This window comes from Pipistrellus kuhlii, unplaced genomic scaffold (assembly GCF_014108245.1).
Source record: "Pipistrellus kuhlii isolate mPipKuh1 unplaced genomic scaffold, mPipKuh1.p scaffold_m20_p_3, whole genome shotgun sequence".
Classification (NCBI taxonomy): Eukaryota; Metazoa; Chordata; class Mammalia; order Chiroptera; family Vespertilionidae; genus Pipistrellus; species Pipistrellus kuhlii.
In genome coordinates this window covers 162141604-162165739 of record NW_023425529.1, presented here as the reverse complement: position 1 = coordinate 162165739, position 24136 = coordinate 162141604, and the positions used below count along the sequence as shown (strand labels likewise).

At 47.2% G+C, this 24136-nt stretch overlaps 2 protein-coding genes across 6 annotated transcripts in view; one reads left to right on the top strand and one right to left on the bottom strand.

Annotated features, from left to right (window-relative positions):
- Positions 1-6143: 6143 nt before the first annotated feature.
- ATP4B (ATPase H+/K+ transporting subunit beta) lies at positions 6144-13856 on the top strand. The gene is made up of 7 exons (XM_036457133.2): positions 6144-6306; positions 6815-6943; positions 9705-9818; positions 9918-10117; positions 11234-11290; positions 13061-13159; positions 13695-13856. Exons 1-7 carry the CDS (start codon positions 6195-6197, stop codon positions 13854-13856), a joined length of 873 nt encoding a protein of 290 aa, XP_036313026.1. The 5' UTR covers positions 6144-6194.
- Positions 13857-15589: 1733 nt separating this feature from the next.
- Positions 15590-24136, bottom strand: part of TFDP1 (transcription factor Dp-1) — a 45937-nt gene continuing 37390 nt past the window's right edge. For all 5 annotated transcript variants that reach the window (XM_036456442.2, XM_036456441.2, XM_036456443.2 and 2 more), the window contains 5 exons: positions 23700-23768; positions 21452-21603; positions 20556-20722; positions 19812-19890; positions 15590-16903 (listed from right to left, as the gene is read on the bottom strand). In XM_036456442.2, the coding sequence (XP_036312335.1) occupies positions 16759-16903; positions 19812-19890; positions 20556-20722; positions 21452-21603; positions 23700-23768 (612 nt within the window). In that variant the 3' untranslated portion in view covers positions 15590-16758. The remainder of the gene's footprint in view (positions 16904-19811; positions 19891-20555; positions 20723-21451; positions 21604-23699; positions 23769-24136) is intronic.

The following is a 24136-nucleotide window of genomic DNA, read 5'->3' as shown; positions in this document are numbered from 1 at the left end:
GCTCCCACTGGTGCTACCACTGCCCATCAGGACCCACCATGAGAAGCCAGGCCCATCCAGCTAATCCAGAGCAACAATCTGGGGAAGGAGAAGCAGTGGTTAAACAAAGCTTAATGCTTCTCTTGAACTTGGCTCTCTAAGAGAGGTCCAGTATGTGGCATTTCCTGAACTGGTGTGATTCTGGAACCTCCCTCTTTATTTAAATTGCACTTCTTATTTGACAATAATTGTAGATTCATATGCAGTTAGAAGAAAGGATCAAGAGAGATCCCCTGATTGGATTAACAATTCTCAGGGGGGAAAGGTTCTGAAGGGTGCGGGAAGAGATTGGACAAAAATCTTACACCTATGGATGAAAATAGGGGTGGGGATAAGGGCATGAGGTGGAGTTGGGAATCAGGTGGAAGGGAGCTATGGGGGAGGAGGGAGGAAATAGGAACACCTATAATAATCTGAACAATAAAGATTTATTATTTTTTTTTACAGTGACATCACCACCGACCGGAGTAAAACCCCTGGATTGGGAGAAATTCGCTCTCTCTTCGGCCATGCTGCCGGCGTGAGTGGGACAGAGCCCATGCTAGCATGGAAAAAGCTCTTTTGTTTATTGCATCGGACTCGGCTCCCTGGTGGTCCTTGGGGATCACGAAGTCTGGGCGTAACACTTTCCTCTGAAGTTTGATGGTTTGATCCATGCTTCTTTGTCTCTGGATCTGTTTTGTTCATCAGTTTATGTTGTTCATTATATTCCACAAATGAGTGGGGGGGGGGGGGGGGGAGATGTATTACTTTTTTTTTTTTTTTTTTTTTTTGAGAGAGAGAGAGAGAGAGAGAGAGAGAGAGAGAGAGAGAGAGAGAGAGAGAGATCCCCTGAACCCTTCCCTCGGTTTCTCCCAACAGTAACGTCTCCCCACACCAAAGCACGAGATCACAGCCAGGATACTGACCCTGACACAGGCACCACAGAACACTTTGTCCCCACAAGGATCCCAATGTCGCCCATGTGTAGACACACACCCCCTCCTCCCCCCGCCCACACTCTCCTGAACCTCTGGCAACCACTCATCTGTTCTCCATCATTTCAAGAACGTTCCATAAATGGAATCATCTAGTACATAACCTTTGGGGGTTGGCTCTTTATACTCAGCATAATCCTCTGGAGATTCACCCAGTGTGTTGTGAGCACAGACAGTGTTATTGCTCAATTCTGTGGTGCCGATGGACCACCATTGGTCTGACCATTCACTTGTTAAAGGGCATCTGGGTTGTTTCAGTTTGGGGCTAACATGAATAAAGCAGCTCTAAGCATTCATGTACATATTTTTGTGTAAATTTCCCTTTCTTTGAGATTAATGCCCAAGAGTGCAGTTCTTGAGTTATATGGTAACTAATTGCATGTTTGGTTTTTCTAAGAAACAGGTAAACTTTCTTCAGATTGGCTGTACCATTTTACATTCCTACCAACTACATGAGTTATACAGCTTCTCAGCATCCTCCCCAGCTTTCGGTGTTGTCACTATTTTTTATTTTAGTTACTCTGATAGGCATGTAGTATTATTTCGTTGCGGTTTTAATTTGCGTTTCCCTCGTGGCCAGTAATATTGAACATCTTTCCATGTGTTTACTTGACATCTGTTTGGTGAGCTGTCTCTTCATGTCGTTTTACCATGTTCTAACCGAATTGTTTGCTTGTTTACTGTTGAGTTTTGAGTGTTGTTTACCTATCTTAGATCCTTTGTTGGACTTGCGGTTTTCAAATGCTTCTTTCCAATTTTTGCTTGTCTTTTCATTCATGTTACAAGGGCTTTCATAGAACAAAAGCTTTCTTTATGTCGTTGAGGTGCAATCTATTTTTCCTTTTCTGAATTGTGCTTTTGGTGTCAAGTCTAAGAACTCCTCATGTTTATTTTTCCATCTTCTCCCAAATTCAACCTTCCCATTCAAAAGGTTTTATACTTTTACTTTTAAATCCATGATCAATTTTAAGTTAATTCTTCTACAACATGTGAGACTTCGGTCAAGGTTCATTTTTTGCCAGTAGTTGTTCAATTGCTCCAGCTTCTCCTGTTGAAAAGGTTGTCTCTGCCTCATTGAATTGTTTGTGCAGCTCAAAAATCAGTTGGGCATATTAGTGTGGTTCTGTTTCTGGGCTTCCTAATCTGTTCCATTGGTCTCCGTGTCTATCCATCCACCAATACCTCACCATCTTGATTGCTGTGGCTATTTCTGTCTATATTTATGAAGAATATTGTTCTGTAACTTTATATTTTTGTGCGTGCTGTTTTTATCTGATTTTGGCATAAGAGTAATACATGTCTTATAAATCAATTGGGAAATGTTTCCTTCTCTTCTATTTTCTAGAAGACATGGTATATAACTTGTAATTCTTCATTAAATGTTTGGTAGAATTTTTCAGTGAATTGGTATGTTTTCAATTATGAAATCAAGTTCCTTGCTAGTTATATGGCTATTCAAATTATCTATTTTGAATTGAATTAGTTATGTGTATTGAAGACATGGTCCATTTCATCTAAGTTGTCGAGTTTATAATTGTAGAGTTGTATATAGTACTCCCTTATTATCTTTTTGAACTCTTCGGGGTCTGTAGTGATATCTCATTTCATTTCTGGTATTGGTTATTTATGTTTTCTCTCGTGCAATAGTGCTGTTGATTTTATTGGTCTTTTGAAAGATCCAGTTCTTTGTAGTTTTACTGATTTTCTCTTTTGTTTTTAATTTCACTGGTTTCTGCTCTTATCTTTTATTTCTTTCTCCTGTGTGTTTTCCTCCCTCTTTTTTTCTAGGTTTTTTAAGTGAAAACTTAAGTTTATTGATTTGAGACTTTTCCTCTTTTCTAATATATTAATTCATTGCTATAAATTTTCCTGTGAACACTGCTATTGCATTCATTCAGCCCCATGTATTTCTTGAAATTTCTCTCAAGGCTTCCTTTTTTACTCATATATTACTTAGAAGTATATTGTTTAGTTTTCACATTTGGAGAGTTTTCTGTTATCTTTCTGTTATTAATTTCTAGTTTGATTCCACTGAGATTGTAGAACACATTCTACATTATTTTATTTATTTTCAAATTTGTTAAACTTTGTTTTATGGCCTAGGATATGGTCTATCTTGGCAAATGTTCAATGAACACATAAAGAGAAAGTATATTCTGTTGTGATTGGGTGGATTATTCTACTAAGACCAACAACATTCTGATGGTTGATGATGTCATTGAGCTCTTCTATATCTGTGCTGATTTCCTATTCAGTTGTTCTGTCAATTGTTGCGAGAGGAATGTTGAAGTCTCTAACTAAAATTGTGGATTTGCGTATTTTTCCTTTCAATTCTATCAGTGTACACATTTTTTTAGCTCTCTTGTTTGGTGCATATACATTTAGGAATGCTGTATCTTCTTAGGGGAATGGACATTTATTATCATTCAATGTCTGTCTCTTGGTTTTGTGTATGTTTAATTTTGAGAAGTTTAATTATGATGCTTCTTGATGTAGATTTCAGAGGTCATGGTTATCTGTTCACTCAGCTTCTTGAATCTGTAAGTTTATGTCTTTTGCCAAATTTTAGGGAATTTTCAGTCATTGTTTGAGTAGTTTTCAGCCTTGCCCTCTTACTTCTCTCCTTCCAGAACTCTGATGACATTGATGTCAGATTTTTATTACAGTTCCCCCTATTCCTGAGGCTCTGTGCATTTTTGTTCAAGTTTACATTCTCCCCATTGTTCAAATCAGGTAGTTTCTACTGCATTTTCCTTCCATGTTTCTATTGGTTTTTCTTTCCTCTGCCCCCGCCCCCCCCTTCTGCTGTGGAACCCATTCTTTGAGCTTTTTATTTTGGTTAATGTATTTTTCCATCTAAAATTTTCACTTGTTTTATTCTTTCCTTAAACTTTTTATTTGCTCAGGCTTTCTATTTTTTTTCATTTGTTTCAAGCATGTTCATAATTGCCCCCTGAAGCTGTTTTATTATAGGTGCTTTAAAATCTGTCAGGTAATTCCAACATTTCTGTCACTTCGATATTGGCATTCAACGATTTTCTTATTTTAATTCATTCTAAAATCTTCCTGGTTCTTGGTTTGATTATCAATTGAAATGTGACGTTTTCCTATTAGTTACTCCTTCAGTGTTAGCTGGCTGTTTCTGTCTCTAGTCAATCGGTAGAAGGGAGTTGGGCTCCACCTCTTTACTGCCATGTGCGGGTAGATGGCTAGGCTTCCCACATGGGAATCTGGGGGTGTGCTCCCCACTTGGTCTGGAGCCCACTCGTTGGGACATCTGCCCTATACTTTCAGAGCATGCGATGGAAAAGCACCCTCTACCAGCGTCCCTCTCCCTTCCTGTCCTCCCTTTAGGCACGTATCCAGAAAAGGTCATTTTGATGTGTGTGCTATTCAGCACGTGCTTTCCTGTTTTGGAGAATTCAAAGACTAAGTGGGGAAGACTAGTTCAAAGAATTCTAAGAAAGTATTCATATTTTGCTCATTTCAAGAGCACCTCTATACTTCGCAGGCAAGGGCAGCATTTATTCCGTGCTGCACTCGGAGTCCCAGACCCCTCAGGTGTGGACAATTATAAAATTAGGAGTCCTAGCTAAAACAGTGCAATTCCTTCTGAATTTTAGGGTGCTCGTTCTTCTGACAAACTCTAAATCATCCCTGAGGAAACAAGCCAAATAATGGCTATCGGGTTTTCATTATTTTTCTTCCAAAAGAAATCTTCTAATTTGGCTACCTGGGTCCCTTAGAAGGAAAATTTACTTATTTTTTTCAAATATATTTTTATTGATTTCAGAGAGGAAGGAAGAGGGAGAGATAGAAACATCCATGATGAGAGAGAATAATGGATCGGCTTGCCTCCTACAAGCCCCCACTGGGGATCGAGCCCATAACCCAGGCATGTGCCCTTGACCCGAATTGAATCTGGGACCTTTCAGTTTGCAGAAGGGTGCTCTATCCACTGAGCCAAACCAGCTAGGGCAACAGGAAAATGTACATGTGACAGCAGATGAAATTCCAGATTTTTTAGTATAATAGCCCTTATTTTAACTGGATTTTAATGGAAATGCTTGTAGAAAAACCTTTGTGGCACCTGATTCTTGCCTGACATTGCCCTTTCAACCTAACTACAGAGATGATGCCCCAGTGAGTAGCTGGCATGGCTCCAGCTATGTATCTACCCACCAAGGTCTCTGGGCCAGTGGCTCTGGTCACAAATCAAGATTAATCTGGGAGGCTCTCAGTAGCTCAGGTCACCTGGCCGTTGGGTTCATACAGAAACATGGGGGTGAGACAAGCATCAGGAGTTTTCAAGGTGCTCCAGCGGACTCCAAAGTGCCACCCGGCAAAGTGTCTCCCACTCGGACATCACTGGGGTCCTGCAGCCTAGCTCCTAGGCCCTCTGGGTCCTCAATGGCTTAGAATCAGCATTTCAATTAGCTCCTGGGGTGTGGTTTGCATTCAGTTTTAAAAAATATCTCTAGATTGTATGGCTGTAAATTCCCCATGAACACACAAAGTCCTAAAAAACCCCAGTCCCCTCAACATAGCCTCAGGGGACATCATCCTCAGGCTAAAACGAGCATCAGGGGCAAAGGGAGGGGACGGGACCTGGGAGCCTGCTGAACCCTCTCCTCTGGAACAACACTTCTAGCCTCCGTCACACTCTGGCCTTTTCACAATGTCAGCACCTGAAGCCACTCATAGAGCCCCAGCGATTGCAATACGATGGCATGGGTCACCCACTGCCCATCATCTCAGACCTGAGAGTGTCCGAGCGGCCTGAGGGGCAGGTCCAGGCCTGTCTTGTGCTGACCTTACATCTTTCCTCCTGGAGGGAGGGAGAGAATGGGGCCCCAGCTGAACAAGTGGCTGTTCAGGGAAGTATTTCTCCTTAGTCATTATAACAAAGTTAAGGCCAAGGGCATCCCAGGAGGAGGGGGCGGCCCTGACGTGCCCGGGGGAGAGGTGGAGGGCACCTGATCTGATAGCAGGGAACTGCAGAGTGCAAGGAGCCACTGGTGTTTGGACAGCGAGGCCTGATAACGCCGCTGGGCGCTCTCCCTGGAGCCCGCCCCCGGGCACGGGCACCGCTGACCTCTGAAGGAGACTATAAAACCCGGGGAGGGCTTTCTCCTCTCAGTCTGCTCTGCAGGAGGGGGAGCCCCAGGAGCAGGGAGGATGGCGGCGCTGCACGAGAAGAAGTCGTGCAGCCAGAGGATGGAGGAGTTCCAGCGCTACTGCTGGAACCCGGACACGGGGCAGATGCTGGGCCGGACCCTGTCCCGCTGGGGTAAGTGTCTGGCCAGGCCGGGCAAGGAGGGGCAGCTCTGAGAGGAATGACAGAGGACCACACCAGCAGCAGCCCGGGGTGGGGGTCTAGGCTCCCGGGACCCAGGCCCTGCCCCAGCTTCTAGCCAGGCCTCACCTTCCTCACCAGGGGACCCCAGAGGCCCATTTCGGCTCTTCTGCCCCCTGGCAACCAGGCACCCACACGGTGGGAACATCTGAGGATTGACTGGCCCCCAAGTTTCAGGCTTAGATTTGAGAATAGCAGTTTGTAGATATTATTCCTAAACTTGACGCAGTTTTTAAAGAGACTTTGAAGTCAAGGGGTATGGGGTTTCTCTGAAGCGACGAGGATGTTCTAGAACTAGAGGTGACGCTTGCACAGCGTCACGTGTAGATGCACCGAACACCCCTGAGACGGTTTTCCCCCTAAGACGGTGGAAGTGGTGGGGTTCCCTGTGGGTCCGCGCGCGATGACGTGTCAGCGGCGCCTGCCCGGCCTCTGCCCACAGTGTGGATCAGCCTCTACTACGTGGCCTTCTACGTGGTGATGACCGGCCTCTTCGCCCTCTGCATCTACTCGCTGATGTGCACGCTCGACCCGTACACGCCCGACTACCAAGACCGGCTAAAGTCGCCAGGTAACGAGGGGGTGCGGGGGCGATGCCGGAGCCCGCACATCAGGACCCCACGCAGGTCCGGGCGATCGCAGTCCTGGAGGTGCTCAGTCAGAGCACTAACCCCCGGGGAACGAAGCCCCAGGGGCACCCAGCAGGGGCCTCTGTCCCTCCCATCCGCAGCCACAGGGCTTTGAGCGGTACACCTGGTGTGGGCAGCCCCTGGCTTCTTTTGATGAGGAGGAGGACTCCAGATTATAAAGTCTGACTTCGGATTTAGTTGTAATTATGAAAACAGAGGTTTTTGTGATCGCGTCTTTATACCACTTGCTTTGTATGGGTCTGCATGCACAGCAGGCATTACTGGGAGGAGATGCAAAACACGGCTCCTAGCGAGATCTGAATGAAGGGTTTGGGGAGGTTAAAAGGCTTTGTTTCCACTTTGAGTCTGGCAGTACTTTAATCCAGAAGAGCAATTCAATCCGGATCTCAGAGTCTTCTCCAAGTGCAGTCCGTCTACCGTCCTCTGGGGTGAATGTGGGCTGAGCCGCCCTCTCCTGACTCGGCACCACATGGGTCATTGGTGACAAGACTCAAGGGCCCCAGACAGTGAGGTGTCACCTCCACAGTCCTGGCGAAGGTGATTTGAACCAAGACTTCCAGCCCATTAACCAAAGGTGTTTAAAAAAAAAAAAAAAAAAAAAAAAAAAAAAAAAAAACATAAAGGAAAGGGAGGGAGGAGAAAGGATGAAGCATACAGTAACTCAGAATGTTCATCGCTCGCACATCCCTACACTTTCTAAAGAAGATAACACCCCAGGAACATCCAGCAGCAGCACACAGGAAAAGAAAATGCAAAAGTGTTTTTAAGAGACGCTGCCTCAGATGGTCTCCTGCTGGTGAGCTTAGCGGGTCCAGCCCTCCCGCTGGGATCTTCGGTGAATCTGTCCATAAATAACAACACCAAAGTGCTTTGTTGGGTGTCAAATTTTAGAATCAACCAAAAGATGAAGAATAGAGGTTTTCATTATCATTTCAGAGCAGAAAGTCCTATGTTACAAACTTGAGAACATAACCATAATATCATCTGTTCAAAACCCTGAGGCTGGAAGGCAGGAGCTGTGTCCCCTTGGTCACGGGGAGGACGGGTTTGGAACGGGCAACAGCTGCCAGTGAAGCTGATGAACACGTTACGTGAGAACCAAAGGGCACGTGAGAACCAGAGGGCACACTCAGAGGGGGGAGGGGAGAGCTTTCTTCTGTTTTAGACCCGTGGTCGGCAAACTGCGGCTCTTGAGCCACATGCGGCTCTTTGGCCCCTTGAGTGTGGCTCTTCCACAAAACATCACGACCTGGGCGAGTCTATTTTGAAGAAGTGGCGTGAGAAGAAGTATAATTTTTAAAAATTTGGCTCTCAAAAGAAACTTCAATTGTCGTACTGTTGATATTGGGCTCTGCTAACTAATGAGTTTGCTGACCACTGTTTTAGGCCTTTCTGAAGATTTTTATTTTACATCATGTATAGCTGTTACTTTCAGAACAGCCATAAACCAATAACAACCCTAGCTTACTTTTTTTTTTTAATCCTCACCCAAGGATTTTTTCCATTGATTTCTAGAGAGTGGAGGGAAGGGGGAGAAAGGGAGCAACACATCGATTGGCTGCCTCCCGCACAGGCCCTGCTGGGGCTGGGGAACCTGCCACCAACATACGTGCCCTTGACCGGGAATCAAACCCAAGACCCTTTAGTCCACAGGCCAACACTCTAACCACTGAGCAACCGGCCAGAGCTAACTTACTTATTTTAAAAGTCACCTGTACAATCAGGGAACTGGTTAAATAAGTCATAAAACACTCACACAACAAAGCATGATGTGGTATTTGTGAAAGAGAGGGGCAGCTGATCTGAAATGCCAGGGAAACGTGATTACAACTGGTGTCGGCAGAGGAAGAGAGGAGCGTGGCGTGTGGAAAACCGGCTCCCGTTTATGTGAAGAAACACGTGATATCTTTGTTTCCACAGAAACAAGAACGTTTCCTAAGGATGCACATTAGGCTTGAGATGGAGAAAACTAGGGACTGGCACTTCAACTTCCTGCAATTGTTCACTGTTATTTTTACAGTTAATGTTGTTAGAATGCATTCGTGTTTAATCAACACCAGTGGAGATCCTGCAAATATGCAAATACAACTTCAGTAAGAAACCCAGTCGAGCCCTAATGGGTTTGGCTCAGTGGATAGAGCGTCGGCCTGTGAACTGAAGGGTCCCGGGTTCGATTCCGGTCAAGGGCATGTACCTTGGTTGTGGGCACATCACCAGTAGGGGATGTGCAGGAGGCAGCTCATCGATGTTTCTCATCAATGTTTCTAACTATCTTTCTCCCTTCCTTTCTGTAAAAAAAAAAAAAAAAAAAAAAAAAAATCAATAAAATATATATATTTTTTTAAAGCCAGTTGGGCCTGGACGAGTTGTCACCTGCAACGAGTGTGGCCCCCTCAGTGGCACGGGTGCAGGCCTTCAGCAGCACCACACCCTGCACCCAGACAGGCTCATTCCTCCGCGCCGCTCCCAGGCTGGGGGGCAGGGTCCTCACTGAGCAGCTAGCGCAGAGGACACCTGACCATGAATGGCCGCCTGGCCTGGCTGCCCTTGAAGATCTGGGCCCTGTTGGTCCCGCTGTGTCCCACCCGAGACAGCTCTGCACACCACTCCCCAGCTCCGCAGCCACCAGCCTGGATGTGATGAACATTTGGGGAAACGGTAAGTGTCAGGCTCTCTTTGCAGGGGTGACTTTGAGGCCAGATGTCTACGGGGAGAAAGGCCTGGACATTTCCTACAATGTCTCTGACAGCAGGACCTGGACGAACCTGGTGCACACCCTCCACGACTTCCTGGAAGGTAAGGTTTAAAACGCTTCCTTCCCTAAGAAAATTTCTCTAACTGCCCCAGGGGGGCTGCACTGGAGAGACACACCGTCTGAGGCGTCTGTGCTGGCAGGCTACTCGCCAGCCGCCCAGGAGGACAACATCAACTGCACCTCAAACAAGGTGTTCATCCAAGAAAGCTTCGGGGCCCCAAACCACACCAAGTTCTCCTGCAAGTTCACCGCAGACATGCTGCAGAACTGCTCGGGCCTGCAGGACCCCAACTTCGGCTTTGAGGAAGGAAAGCCGTGTTTCATCATTAAGATGAACAGGGTGAGTACAAAAGGGTTGGAGGCCAGAGGTCCAGGATGAGGTCCAGGATTGCTCTGGGGTGGAGGGTCAGTGCTCAGCGCACAGAGCTCAACAGGGTTTGATCAGACGGCCCCAGCTGCCCCTTCCGTTTCTGCACCTTCATTCAGCACACGCTCGTTACATTGGTTCCTAAGCTGAGTATTTCTCTCCGATACAAGGAAAACAACCCATTCAAGCACAGCATCTACTTGGTGCTCTGTGGTGACAGACACCGAGCAGCAGAGCACAGGGCTCTTCAGGGTGGCCAGGTGCGCACATCGAGAAAGATGCAGGACCATGTACAGGCGCTGGGAGGGCACCTGGGAACCATCCAGAGCAGAGGCTTCTAACCTGAGCCAGGGACCAGACAAACCAAGGGCCAGGCGCCGAGGGAAGCAGACCGAGTGGAGCCAACTCGAGCAAACACAGGAGGGCACGGCCCACCTGGACGGGGAGTGTGCGGAGACCCAAGGAGGGGTAGGACCTGGCTGGGTGAGGGAGGGAGGGACACAGCTCCATGCTGCCAGCAGCTGAGGCCTGGGGCCAGGGATTCTGAGCATCTCCCTGGGCCCAGAGGAAGCCACCCATCTGCACAGTGCACGTGCCCCGGGTCCTAGTGGGGGTCTCTTCAAAGCTGCCTGGCAGGTGTGATGGCAGCTCACACTCATGTGCACACAGGGGCAGGTGTGGGGGGGAGAAGGCAGGTGCCACAGGAGGCCTGCGCACAAGTGGGCACCCAAAAGCCAGGCCTGCAGGAGCTGAGAAAGGCCCAGATGGGAGAAGCACAGATGGGCGGATGGGGAGCTTCCTCACAGGAGGATACTGTACCCGGATTCAGGGCAGCATGGAGGGTCTGGGAATGGCAGTGAAGGCTCAGTCCTCTGGTCCATGTCTGCCACCTGCCCGAGGCCAAGACTACAGCCTGGGGCAGGGCTTCTGGCTTTGAAGAAGTTGGTGACACCCGCTGGGGGTGATCAGAACAGGAACCACCCACCACCTCTAGCCCCTTCTCAGTGCCCTGGGGGAGCCCCGCTCAGGCGGGTCTCCCTGCGCCCAGCTCAGACGAGCATGAGGCCACATGGACACTTTCCCTTCCAGATCGTCAGGTTTCTCCCCAGCAACACAACGGCCCCCCGGGTGGACTGCGCCTTCCTGGTGAGTGTGGCCTCCGTGGCCATCCCGCTTTTGCTAGAAAACCCGTGGGAATAACTTAACTGGTTTTCCCTAGGAATATCTCAGTCGTCAGCCTAATAAACCGGACACGCAAATTGCACGAATCATTGTTTAAAGTAGTTTTATTACAGGGGATAAAAACCTAGTAAGAGAAAAACGTGTTATTGTTTTGATTCAAAAAGCACCTGGGACAGTATATTACTAACACACTTCAAAACGTTTGGTGGCAACTTGGAGAAACTAAAGCACTTCTACTACTTTTTTTTTTTTTTTTTTTTTTTGGCACTTCTATTGTTTTGTCCTTTTTTATTGGCTTATTTACAAAAACATGCCAGACTACTAGCAGCTATCGTTGTCAAGCGTATGTCTATTTGGTGTTCAGAGTTGGCATTAATTTATTCCAGGTTTTCTCAAAACTAGTTTTTATGTACAACACACACACACAAAAAAAACTAAATGTGGCCCTGGCCAGTGTACTCAGTGGTTAGAGCATTGGCTTGAGCACTGAAGGGCCCAGGGTTCACTTCCCAGTCAAAGAGCATATACCTGGGTTACAGATTCGATCCCCAGCCTCAGTTGGGACACGTGTGGGAGGCTACCAATTGATGTGTCTCACATCGATGTTTCCCTCTCTCTCTCTGCCCCATCCGTCCCTTCCACTCTAAGAATCAATGGTAAAAATATCCTCCAGCGAGGATTAACAAAACAAACAAAAAACCAAAGTCCTAAATTTGCCTTCACTGAACCTTTCCCAAAGCTTGTTTCCACCGCTGTGCCTGCAACCAAAGGCTCCTGCTCTGAGTATTTGGGAATTCAGCAGAAACACCACACCCCTCAAGCCTGTGATGTCTCCGTGAGGCTCGGGGTCATCTTGTTTTTCTTTTTTTTTTTTTTTTAGTTATTTCAACCACACCTGTGTAGGCTGACTTGAGTTTTTTTTTTTTTTAATATATATTTTTATTGATTTCAGAGAGGAAGGAAGTGGGAGAGATAGAAACATCAGTGCTCAGAGAGAATCACTGATTGGCTGCCTCCTACATGCCCCCTACTGGGGATCGAGCCCGCAACCCAGGCATGGGCCCTGACTGGGAATTGAACTGTGACCTCCTGGTTCAGAGGTCAACACTCAACCGCTGAGCCATGCCAGCTGGGCTGACTTGAGATTTTAATGAACACCAGGGTGGCCTTCCTCTGTTCTCTGAGAGGCTCAAGCTACCCATCAGGCAAATCACTCACTCTGAAAGCAGATCCTGGTCCCAGAAAGCCACGCAAACGCTTAGCCAGGGCTGGCAAACAGCCCCTACAGTCTCATCTGCTTGCATCCCATGTGCAGATAAACAAGCATTCTGGGCTCCATGCACCTTGGTTCTCCTACAAGAACTTAAAGTGGTAAACATACAATTTGATAAGTCACCAGGGGGTTCGCCACTAACAAATACACCCCCAAAGGGAGCCCAGTACTGATTATAGAGATTAGATCATTTATGCTTATTACACAACAAAGTGTTTATGTGGCCCCTTGCATAGTGCACACACACACACTCAGCATGCACATGCCACACATGATATGCAGACATACATGTGCATACACGTGCATATGCAGATGCTCAGAGGCATGCACGGACAAAGACGCACAGACATGGCACCTGCATGCACACATACAGACTGGCACTCAGACATGCTGACACACATACATGTGCACCCAGGCACCCAGATCCTGCCTTGCTCAGGCAGTGGCCTCTCCTCCTCCAGGACCAGCCCAAGGACATCCAGCCCCTGCAGGTGGAGTACTACCCGCCCAACGGCACCTTCAGTCTACACTACTTCCCTTACTACGGGAACAAGGCGCAGGTAAGTGCTTCACGCTCCGCCTACAACAGCTACTGGATCATCTCAAATTCAGCAACGATTGGCAAAAGGAAAGCCCTAAGTATCTTACCTATAAAAACGAAATAAGGCATTACTGAGCCCATCCTGACCGTTTACCACTCTCTGGCTGTTTCCCAGACGCACGTGCTCCTAACTACCTGAAAATACATTACGTATTCTCGCGTGAAATATAAATATTAAATCTAATGGTTTGTTTTCGACAGCCTCCAAGTCCTTTTAGACAACTGCATATCCATTTTAAAGCACCTCCTCTCAATCTCTAGCTTTTTCCTGGTGTTTACATTAATTTTCACCAAATCTAATTGGAAGTTGAATTGGTCACTGTTACGGTCTGTCCTCTCCAGAGCAAGTCTCGTCTCTGAGTGGGTAGGCAGTGACCCCGGAGAACTCCAGGGCCTGGGGCGGAGCCTATGTGGGCTCTCAGACAGAGAGCACGTGAGCACTCAGCCCAGGCTCCTGACTCTCGCCCCCCACACCCCCGATGCTTCCGTTTCAGCCACACTACAGCAACCCACTGGTGGCCGCAAAGCTCCTCAATGTCCCCGGGAACACAGAAGTGGTCATCGTGTGCAAGATCCTGGCAGAACACGTGACGTACGACAACCCCCACGACCCTTTCGAAGGGAAGGTGGAATTCAAGCTTAAAATTGAGAACTAAAGGACCCCGGAGGCCGGCCTTAACCTGCACAGTAGCTCGCAGACCTCCACCCTCCATGGGGCTGCCCGCCGTCTCCGCACCAATCCGGCCCTCAGGTGTCCCGAACGCCAAGACTAAGGCAGCTCTGAGACACCAGACAGGCACCTGTACGACAAGCACTTCACGTCAGAATCAACTATGTCTTACCAAGTCTTTATTATTTCTTAGATAGGATTTGTAGCTCCGATAAAAATGCTGGGTTACTGTGGTAATCCTAAGGCAGAAGCTATCTAACAAGACCCTAAGTAATTTATCTCTTTCTATACAGACATCACTTTGCTTACTATAACTTATTTTTTCTTTAAGTCAATGAACTACCACCCATGTTAATATAAAGACTATTGGTATGTTTAATATAAAACATGACATGATAATGTACATCCTGGATGCTTGCTTCAAAAAAATACAGTTTCTAAATTATAAAAATAAATATATTAAAAAGTCATTCTTACTCTATATAAAACAGTCATGTGTTTCCTGATAATGGGAAAGGGGGGTAATCAACTAAAAATATCAAACACCACTTTTTTTTTAAATCCACTTTTTGAAATTTCCATTTCAAGTCAGGGAAATCACAAAACCATGTTACAGAGGGACGGACGCCTGAGGGCAGGCACAGATTCAGGTCGTATGAACCAGAGGTAATTACAACCAGTTAACCTTCCCTTCACCGCACAAGTCCTTCCTCCAACACCTGGAACTCGCGTGAAGTCTGCAGCTCTAAGGCCTTTCGAAAAAGCTGAACTGGGAACATTCTGTGTGAATAAAGCTGCTCTCACCAAGCGCCGCCCACTTTCCACCCAAACCACAGCACGAGGCTGCGGCCCTCTTCCCACGGGAGTATCAGACACGTCGCCACAGACAGCTGCACCCAGGACCGGACAGGGAGACCTGTCAGGTGAAACCCAGTCACAAACACAGTGTTTGACGAGAGGATCAAAACCCTGTGAGTATTCTGGAAGGCCAACTGAGTCGTTATTTGTGGGGCAGCGCTACTACTGAAACATTAGCAAGTGTTCTTCACTGCTTACACGACCAGTGAAGACTTTCTGAGCCAAGCTGGCCGGAGTGGCCCGTGTGGTTGAGCATCGAACCATAAACCAGGAGGAGGTCTCTGTTAGATTCACGGTCAGGGCACATGCCCGGGTTGCAGGCCTGATCCCCAGTAGGAGTGTGAAAGAGGCAGCCGGCCAATAATTCTCTCTCATCGTTGATGTTTTTCTCTTTCCTCCTCTCTGAAATCAATAAAAACATATTAAAAAAAAAAAAAATGCTTGAGCCATCTCAGAAATGTCACATAAGAGGTTAGAGGTCAGGTCCCCTCAGATATGTCATGATAATGTAACATTGAAGGTCAGAGTCCGATCTCTTTTCTTACCTTACCATCTTCTTTTTTCTGAAAGTCACCCCGTAAAATACACCTCAACTGTGAGGATTCAGGAGAAAGGCAAGAAACACTCTCTCTCCCCACCACTTGCCGCAGGAGAGGGGCTGCTCTGGTCTGTGCCACGGTGGCATCTTTCTCGGGGCCACGCCATGCCTCCGAAAGCTGCAGGACAAGCTGAGGGGCCCGTGGTGGGGTCCCAGGCCCCTACTCCTGGGCCTGGCAACTTCTCCTCACTCCAGCGAAAAGCAAGACTAACATGATAAAATAACTTCTAAACAGTAATCCTGAATTAGAGAAACACAGCTTGTTTAAAATGCCCATGCGCGTTTTATTAATAAAAACTAACAGTGCCAAGTTAAACAAGTCAAACAATTAAAGTCTCTTTATATTCCATAAAATATTACAGAAAAGTTTATTTGTGTTTCAATAAAAAGACTATTGTTTTAGAACAGGCAGCTAACAGCAACTGTGCAGTTAATGGTTCTTTGTGGATAAATTTTAAAAGAAGCTACTGCCTGTCCTGAAATTCCTTTTTCTTTTTATAAAAAAAGAACTATTAAAAATGATTGACAAATTTTGAGTTAAAAAACTGTTAAAACATTCTCTATATTTAATTTCAACTTTGTAATAGATTACAGGAAGATGCTCATGAAACAAATACAACATTTGTTTCAGTACATGTCTTTAAATGACAGACTTATAAGTATGTAAACAACTATATAATAAAAAGTTTCCAAATGCTGCCTGTAAGAAATCAGGCAAATTTTACCATAAGCAAAAAACCATCCCAAGATTTCCAGAGTTCTCACAGCTGCACCAGCACGGCAGAAAACTACCAAACCAAACACACACAAACACAAATGAACAACTTCGAATGCCTGCTTCACCGTGGACAAAAAAAAGAAAAAGAAAAAAAAAGAAAGGGAAAGTATATGGAATCACACAGTCAATATAATTTAAGGGGAAATACGTAAAAATAGGCTTTGTGGTGCTCAATGCTGGAAAGCAGCTCCGCCATTTGCTTGGTTCTGCGGACGCCGCAGACGGTCACAAACGGGAGCTCGGCATGGAGCCGCACGCTCCGCCGGGGGGTGGCGCCCCGCACAGCACGCGGCAAGTAAGTGGCCTTCGGGGCGGCCTCGACGGGAGGATGGCATTTTTCGTTGATGTAGATGGAAGCACATCTTCTTCAGCAAACTCAGCAAGAATTGTTAAGGGGCAAAAAAGGAACTCCAAATTTAAAAAAAAAGAAAGAAAAAAAAAGAAAAATGAAAACACAAAATCCTACGAAAAGCCCTGCAGAAAACAGCCCTCGCTTGCTTATCAGAGGTGCTTGCTTATCAGAGGTGCACGTCAAATGCAATAGCTTACCAATATCTTCTTGGGAGGAAGCCAAAAAGAAACAGGAAAGCCCACATTAAGAAAAGTTTCTCTTTCCTAAACATGCTTTCCTGAAGCTGAACGTGAGCAGACGCATCAGTCTTCCTCGTCGTTTTCGTACTCCTCGTCGTCGTCCTCGTCCTCCCCGACGTAGGACACGGGAGTCTCCACCCGGGACCCGCTGTACTGAGACCCACTGGAGCTCGTGGCCAGCATCCCGTCCGCACCATTGGTCAGGTCACTGCAAGGACAGGAAACGACACAGGGCCGTCAGTGGCCCGTATCCGCCTTCCGCGCCAAAGACAGGCATGCATCTCAGGGAGGCTTGGGTAGTTTCAGTGCTACAAACGGAAGCAGCAAGTTTCACACATCCACGACACCGAGGCCCACACTGTTACTGGTTCCACCCCTTTCACACCCTCTCCCACCCAACCACGTCCACTTGAATATAACCAAGACGACAAGGGGAAATGGACAAGGCCACGATACTGCATCTTCCTCCCCCAACTATCGTTACATCAGAAACAGGGTCCCAAAGTGATAAACTGAAAAGCCATTAGATCCTCTTTCCAGTCCTTTGCCTTAGGAACTGCTTAATTTCCAGGAAGGATGGCACGGGACCCTCCAAAGCAAGGCTACCTGGACAGCAGCATGTGGCAGCATGTCCATTGTGTGTTGTGTACCTGTGATGGAAGGTGTGTTCATGTATATGCACGTATCTATGCATGCATGTGTAAATCACAGCCCTAGGCCCCATCCTCAGCTCCTCTGGTGTCCACAGAGAGCCCAGGGAGCTCAGCTAGGACAGGGAACTCTCATGCAGACACTCTCTCTGAAACCTATACTCCAGAAAGGTTCCGAGGACCTCCAGCCTTCTACAGTTTTGTGAAATGGCATTTGCTGCCCTAGCCGGTTTGGATAAGTGGATAGAACATTGGCCTGCCGACTGAAGGGTCCCAGGTTGGACTCTGGTCAAGGGCACATGCCCAGGTTGTGGGCTCGATCCCCAGTAGGGGGTGTGCAGGAGGCAACCGATCTCTCCCTCTCTCTCTCTTTCTCTCTCTCTCTCTCTCTCTCTCTCTCTCTCTCTCTCTCTCTCTCTCTCTCTGTCTCTCTCCCCTTCCTTTCTGAAATCAATAAAAATATATTTAAAATGGCATTTGCTGAAAGTCAGTGGAGCTGGCCCTGGGCCAGGACCTAGAGGGAGCAGCTGGGCTGCACAACCTTCCACATGGTCCTTGGTGAGGGGTAGAAGGGTCTGCATTATGCTCCTGGGAGCCTCAACCAGGAACATGTGAAAATCTGGTGTCACAGCTAAGGGGTGCGGGTATTGGCATTTGAAGCCAAAGATGCTACCAAACAGCCCCAAGGCACAGAGGGCACCCACAACAAAGAGCTGTCTGGCCCAAAATGTCAACAGTGCCACAAACTTTGCTTATTATGCTTTTATTATTATAGATATGTTAATACCTTTCACTGGTATTTATTAAGCTGTACAATAAAAACTATTAAACACTGCACCCTTTAACGAAGTAATTCCACATCTGGAAAATCCAGCCTAGCAAAACAAGTCAGGAGGGGTGGAAAATTGAGCCATAAAGCTGCTCATTGCAGCTTTTCTTTAACTGGAAACCACCTAAATATGCAACAACAGAAAGCAGATCAGTAAATTACCCTGCCTTCATAAAATAGTGTATTATGCTACCATTAACGCAGGCTTTTCTTCTGAAATGGCAATGGCTTTGTGGCCCTCGTAAAAAGTGACATGAGTCTCTGAAAAGTTCATCAATAAGATGAAATTTCATGAAGATGAAAAGTTTAGAAAACACCCAAATTCCACCTGGAAATAACCAATGTTTAGCATTTTACAGGCTGACCCCTACATACACACACAGCAGGGGAGTGAGAACCAAACACTGAGCTGCCCTCCGTCAAAACCGGACGCCCTGGGAAGGACTCTGCCTCCTCACAAAGCCTTCAGCAGATCCATGACTAGCCCATCGCCAGTCCCCACCTCCCGGCTGGCTGGCCTGCAGCGCCTGGAACCTTCCCCAGAGCTGACCCGGAGCCTCGCACCCTTGCCGCTTATGCCCGCCTCCCTCAGGGCCACCTGTGGCCTCGTCTGTGCCACCCAGAAACCCAGAGGGCCCTGTTCAAAGGCTGTGGAGCACTGCATCAAAGGCATGGCACGCTGCGGAATACTGGCTCAACCCCATTTCTGTTGAACCTCCAAGCTGCTAATTTATCATATATTTTAAGAAATTAAACATTTATGCCGAAGCCGGTTTGGCTCAGTGGTAGAGTGTCGTCGGTCTGCGGACTGAAAGGTCCCGGGTTCGATTCCGGCAAGGGCATGTACCTTGGTTGCGAGCACATCCCCAGTACGGGGTGTGCAAGAGGCAGCTGGTCGATGTTTTTCTCTCATCGACGTTTCTAGCTCTCTATCTCTCTCCCTTCTTCTCTGTAAAATATCAATAAAAAATATATTTTAAAAAAAAGAAATTAAACATTAGTACTTAGGATTAATATAAAGTAAGATGTATAATGTATCATCTTATATATACAACATCATTATATACAACATAAGAGTTAATAAACCCATCTTTATCTTTAAAATACTAAGAGAAATGCTTAGGATGACAATTCTCTGTGGATCTGCCAGTCAAAAGGATAAATACACACGGATTTAAATCACAAAGCTTCATTAACAGAAAAAATACAACAGTAGAAGGGTAAAGAGAAAAAAAGCCGAGAAGAAAATTATAAACGTACACTGAGACTTCAAGTGTGTTAAAACAGGGAAGAAATGACAGAGAAATACTGTCACTTAGGCTGCAGCAGTGGGGCTCAGGGGGTGTCTGCCCCCCACTACGCTGTGTGTGACTTTTTAGGATGAAGAAACCAGTGAGAAAGCTTCCTTCCACTCGTCGGAGAAGCTATGGATGTGTGACATGCCCTTGGGTGGGAGAGAGGCACTGACACTGCTTCCAGGGCTCAGGTCCCACTGTCTTCACAGCGAGCCCAATGCTGAACAGCTGAGGAATTGAGGTTGTTTATATGAAAGCCGGGGAGCTTCCCGTTGTCAGGTGACAAGGTGCCCCCGCCCCGCCCCCCGCCCACCGAACCTGCCCAGAAGTGCGGCCAGTCACCTGGCAGAGAGCCTTGTGCCGTTAGAGGTTGATACTGCTGACGCGAGGAATACACTGCCGAGGGGTCCCTGAGCCATTTCTGAAACGAGAGGGAAGACAGAGCAAACGTCATGAAGCAGAGACCACAAGAAACAGGTACTGATGCTGAAGCAAGAGGGCCTGGACACCTCTGACCTGCCCAGCCTTTCCTGCGCCGTGCCACCTGCGGGAAGCAGCCCCGCTCTCCCAGGGCGTGACCACGGGGCCAGTCCTCTGTAAGGAGGCTCGGAAGTCCTTACTTTCCGTGTAGTCACCAATGACGACAAAGCTATTCCACTGAAACTTCATGTCGTCATACAGCAGAAAGCAGGAACTGAGAGGGAAGACTGACATCTGCTTACTTTGCTGCAGTGACCAATCAATACCTCCAGAGACATGTCCACCCCTATTAGACAACTCAAAGAATTTCCATCTCTTCCTTTTTGGTGACCTACCTGGAAGGTGAAGTCATGGCTCATCACCTTTAATGATATAAGCTGCATGGCAAAATCCACAAAATGCCACTTGGGAATTCCCAGCGGGGAGGGGCCCGCCAGATGGCTGTCTTGCCGATCACGCCCATTCCTGCAGTCCCCAAGACCCTCTCACGCCCCCACTTGTCCTTGCTCCTGGTGCTGCACACCTGAGCCATCCTCAGTAGAATGAGGATGAGCCACTGTCCTCACTCAGGCCACTCGGCCACCACAGACACCAGGACCGACTGACCTGTCACGTAGGGTTCCAGTGCTTTCGGCACCAAGCTTCTTGCCATTTTCAGGTCTTCAGCAGAGCAGCTTCCGGACTCCAGCCCATAGGCCATCCCCATGCGCTTCAGCACTTCTATGTCGTCATGGATTTCAAACGTGTTGTCAAAATTGAATAGATACTCGAATCTGGAAAAGAAAGTCCCTGTTAGAAAAGTGCCAACTTCAAGACGGAGTTGAACCATTCTTGGTTCAGGGACTATGACCATTCCTCAGGTGCCCTTTCATCTGGCATCTTTTACAAAATCTGTCAACTAAGAAACAATGACCAGAGAGACTCAGGCAGCATAGCTAACCACCATCCACACTCTGCAAGCACATCCACAGCTCTGCCTGCCTGCCTGCCCCACAAGACCAGCAGTGAGCACCCTCTACTGGTTGTGCTGTGTCTGAACAGCTGTCCTAAAAACAATCCTATCAGCTGCGATTTGCTTTCCTTCTAAAAGAGAAATGCCTGCCCAGTCATGGTGGCTCAGTGTCTGAGCGTCGACCTAGGAACCACAAGGACACAGTTGTATTTTCGGTCAGGACACATGACCAGGTTGCAGGCTTGATCCCCAGCAGAACCATGCAGGAGGCAGCCAATCAATGATTCTCTCTGATCATTGAGGTTTCCGTCTCTCTCCCCCTCTCCCTTCCTCTCTGAAATCAATAAAAAATATGTATTTAAAAATAAGAGAGAGATACCTAATCAGGGAAAAGAGAAGCAAATTTCTAAATTAAAATGCTAAAAATATTATATTTAATAATAATATACTTATATAAATAAATTGACCAGCTGTTAACACCACTGACCGTGGCATTCTTTACTTCTGACCCCAGCTGAGACATGGGGCCAACAGACAACCTACTACCTACTTGTCATTAGAAATGCTGCAGTCGATGACGGTTTTCTTGCTGGTGTTCACAATGATGAAAGGCAAGTGGATGACAGAGTTGGGCGGAGGTGGCCGGTTAGCCTGCTGCTCTGCCTGGCGGTTTCTCTGCACCAGATTCTTGAAGGCAATTTGCTAAAAAAAAAAAAAAAAAAAAAAAAAAAAAGCAATAAACACATGATTCATATCAGTCACCACCAAACCTAACAGCTTCTCCCTAGGCATCCTCAAAAACCCTGCCTGGGCACCACAAGACAGCAAGAGGGTCTGGGCTCATCTCTGGAGATTACAGAAAACAACTGAGGGGCTGAAGGCCTCAGTGAGCTGCCCAGCAAAGAAATGCATCCTAAAAAACCAAATCCCCCGAGAACTGGACTGCTGAGACCCACACAAACACCATTTAGACAGAAATACCCTCGCAGAGAAAGATGAGGAGAAACACATCCATTCTGGAGGTTATGGTCCTCCTACCCCTGACTGGAAAGGGCTCTGCGAGTGCCCATGCCTGTCCCATCCACGCGTCACAGCCTTAGAAGGCAGACATTCAGTTGTGGATCTGTAACCTCCTGAGAAAGCAGAAAGGCTCGATGGACCTGCTGGTAAAGGGTGTCCCCTCTGGGGACATGGGTCCTCATTTGAGGCCTAAAGCCAGAAAGCCAGGGCCTCAGGCCCTGAAATGACGTTTACCTTCGATAATTTTCTTGCTGTTAATGTAAAGCCAGGAGGATTCCCTCCCCCACCAGCCAGCGTTCTGCAGAGTTGCCCAGCAATGGGACCAGGGGCTCCAGGCTTAGTGGGAGAGAGGCAGCGAATTGGATTTTTTTTTAAATAGCTATGATGTGCTATGGATGCAGAAAAAAGAAAACAATTCATTCTAGAGGGAGCAACTGAATGGAAGAACTTGGAAGTCCAGAGAGGCCACTGCCTGGAGCAACCTCCTGTCCCAGCAAAATCTGTGACCATTTATTTGCTCCTCCACTCCCCGAGTCCTCTCTGCCCCACATCCTTGGCTGTGACCACTTCTCCTGTCAAAGAACCCCCTCAGGTGGTCCCCTATATAGAGGGTTCTAGACACTTCTTTTAAGGGCAATGGAGTAACCCAGAGTACAGTAAGGCATTCCTGTGCTGAGCGTGCCTGGCCTGGCGAGACACATACCCTTTGCAGTGGACGTTAGGCTCGCTGGACGCTGGGGCAGATGTACCAAGCCCCACAGAGACCCCTCCTGGACTTTTCCCATGTTCTGAGATCTCCAATCTCAGCTGCTAGGCCTGCCCTCAGACCCGACCCCCATCCCCAAGGGTCTCACCACCACAGCTTCTAACACCCCTGACCCTCTGGTTTCTGGATACATGCTCCTTAGGCTCCACAGCGGCCTCCAACCTGACCACAGGGTCCATGGCTTTGCTGCCCTTGTGGTCCACAAATATCTCAATAAATTGCTGCTAAGCCATCCTTTCCTTTACTGACCAATTACCACTTCTGCTGGCTTCTGGCCCTCATGCCACAGGCAGCAACCCCAGCACTGCTGCCTTTCTCCCACTTAGACCCACTGCCTCAGTCTAAGGACCAGCCAGTCCCCTACACATGTGTTTGAGTATTTGCTTCTATCTCAGAACATGCATCCTTAGGACCCTACAGGGGCGAGGCTGATGCTCAGGGATATCTCTGTAGGCCCAGGAGATGCCAACACAGCTCACTGTCCGCCTGCAGGAAATGGACACATTGACACCTGTTCTCTGACCATCTTTGCTGACCTCTGACCAGTAAACTGCCAAGACCCACCTCAGGCTCACTCTGTATCTCACACCCCTGGTCTGGGGTCTGGTACTCAGAGCACACGTTACACACACCCCAGGGAATCTGTACATGCTCCCTTCCTGAGGGGCTATCACTCCTGCCATTTGGACACTCTGTGACAAGTGATGCACTCACTCAAGGCCACACTCACACATGCATGCATGCTCATACATGTGATCTTACATGCTTGCATACTCACAAGAATGCACACTTGCACACACTAACGCTCACACAATCTGTGGCCACTCACAGGCCCATGTTCATGAGCGTTCATATCAACGACACACTCACTGGATGAGCCCAGTGAGTATTTATGAAACTCACATCCAAAACCTCAAAGTAGAGATTTTATTCACCATGTAGGAATAGAATGAATTGCAAGTTACTAAAGACATTACAATTACCTTGCCTCCAAAGATAAGCCTTTCATTACCTGTAGAATAAGTTCTTGAAGTTGAGACTGTTTCTGTTTTATTCTTTCAAGTCTTCTTTGTCTCTCTACCTTCAAAAACAAACCACCAATACGAGAAGTCATCGCAATTGGTTTAATACAGCAGAGTTTAAAGCCCGTGTCAACACAATGTCACCCACGCAGGCTCTTCAAGAAAATGTTCGCCCTGAACCTAATGATGGAAAGCAGACCAATCTAGACCATGGCACATGAGACAAGAGAGAGGCAACTTTTTCTTCAATCCAAAATCTGCATGTTTTTCTCCTGTCTTCTCTCACTTTCTGCATATAGCTACAGTATATTTTTAAAATCTGGGCCCTGACAGGATAGCTCAGTTGGTTAAAGCGTTATCCCTATACACCAAGGTTTCAGGTTTGATCCCCAGTCAGGGCACATACAAAAATCAACCCATGAGTATG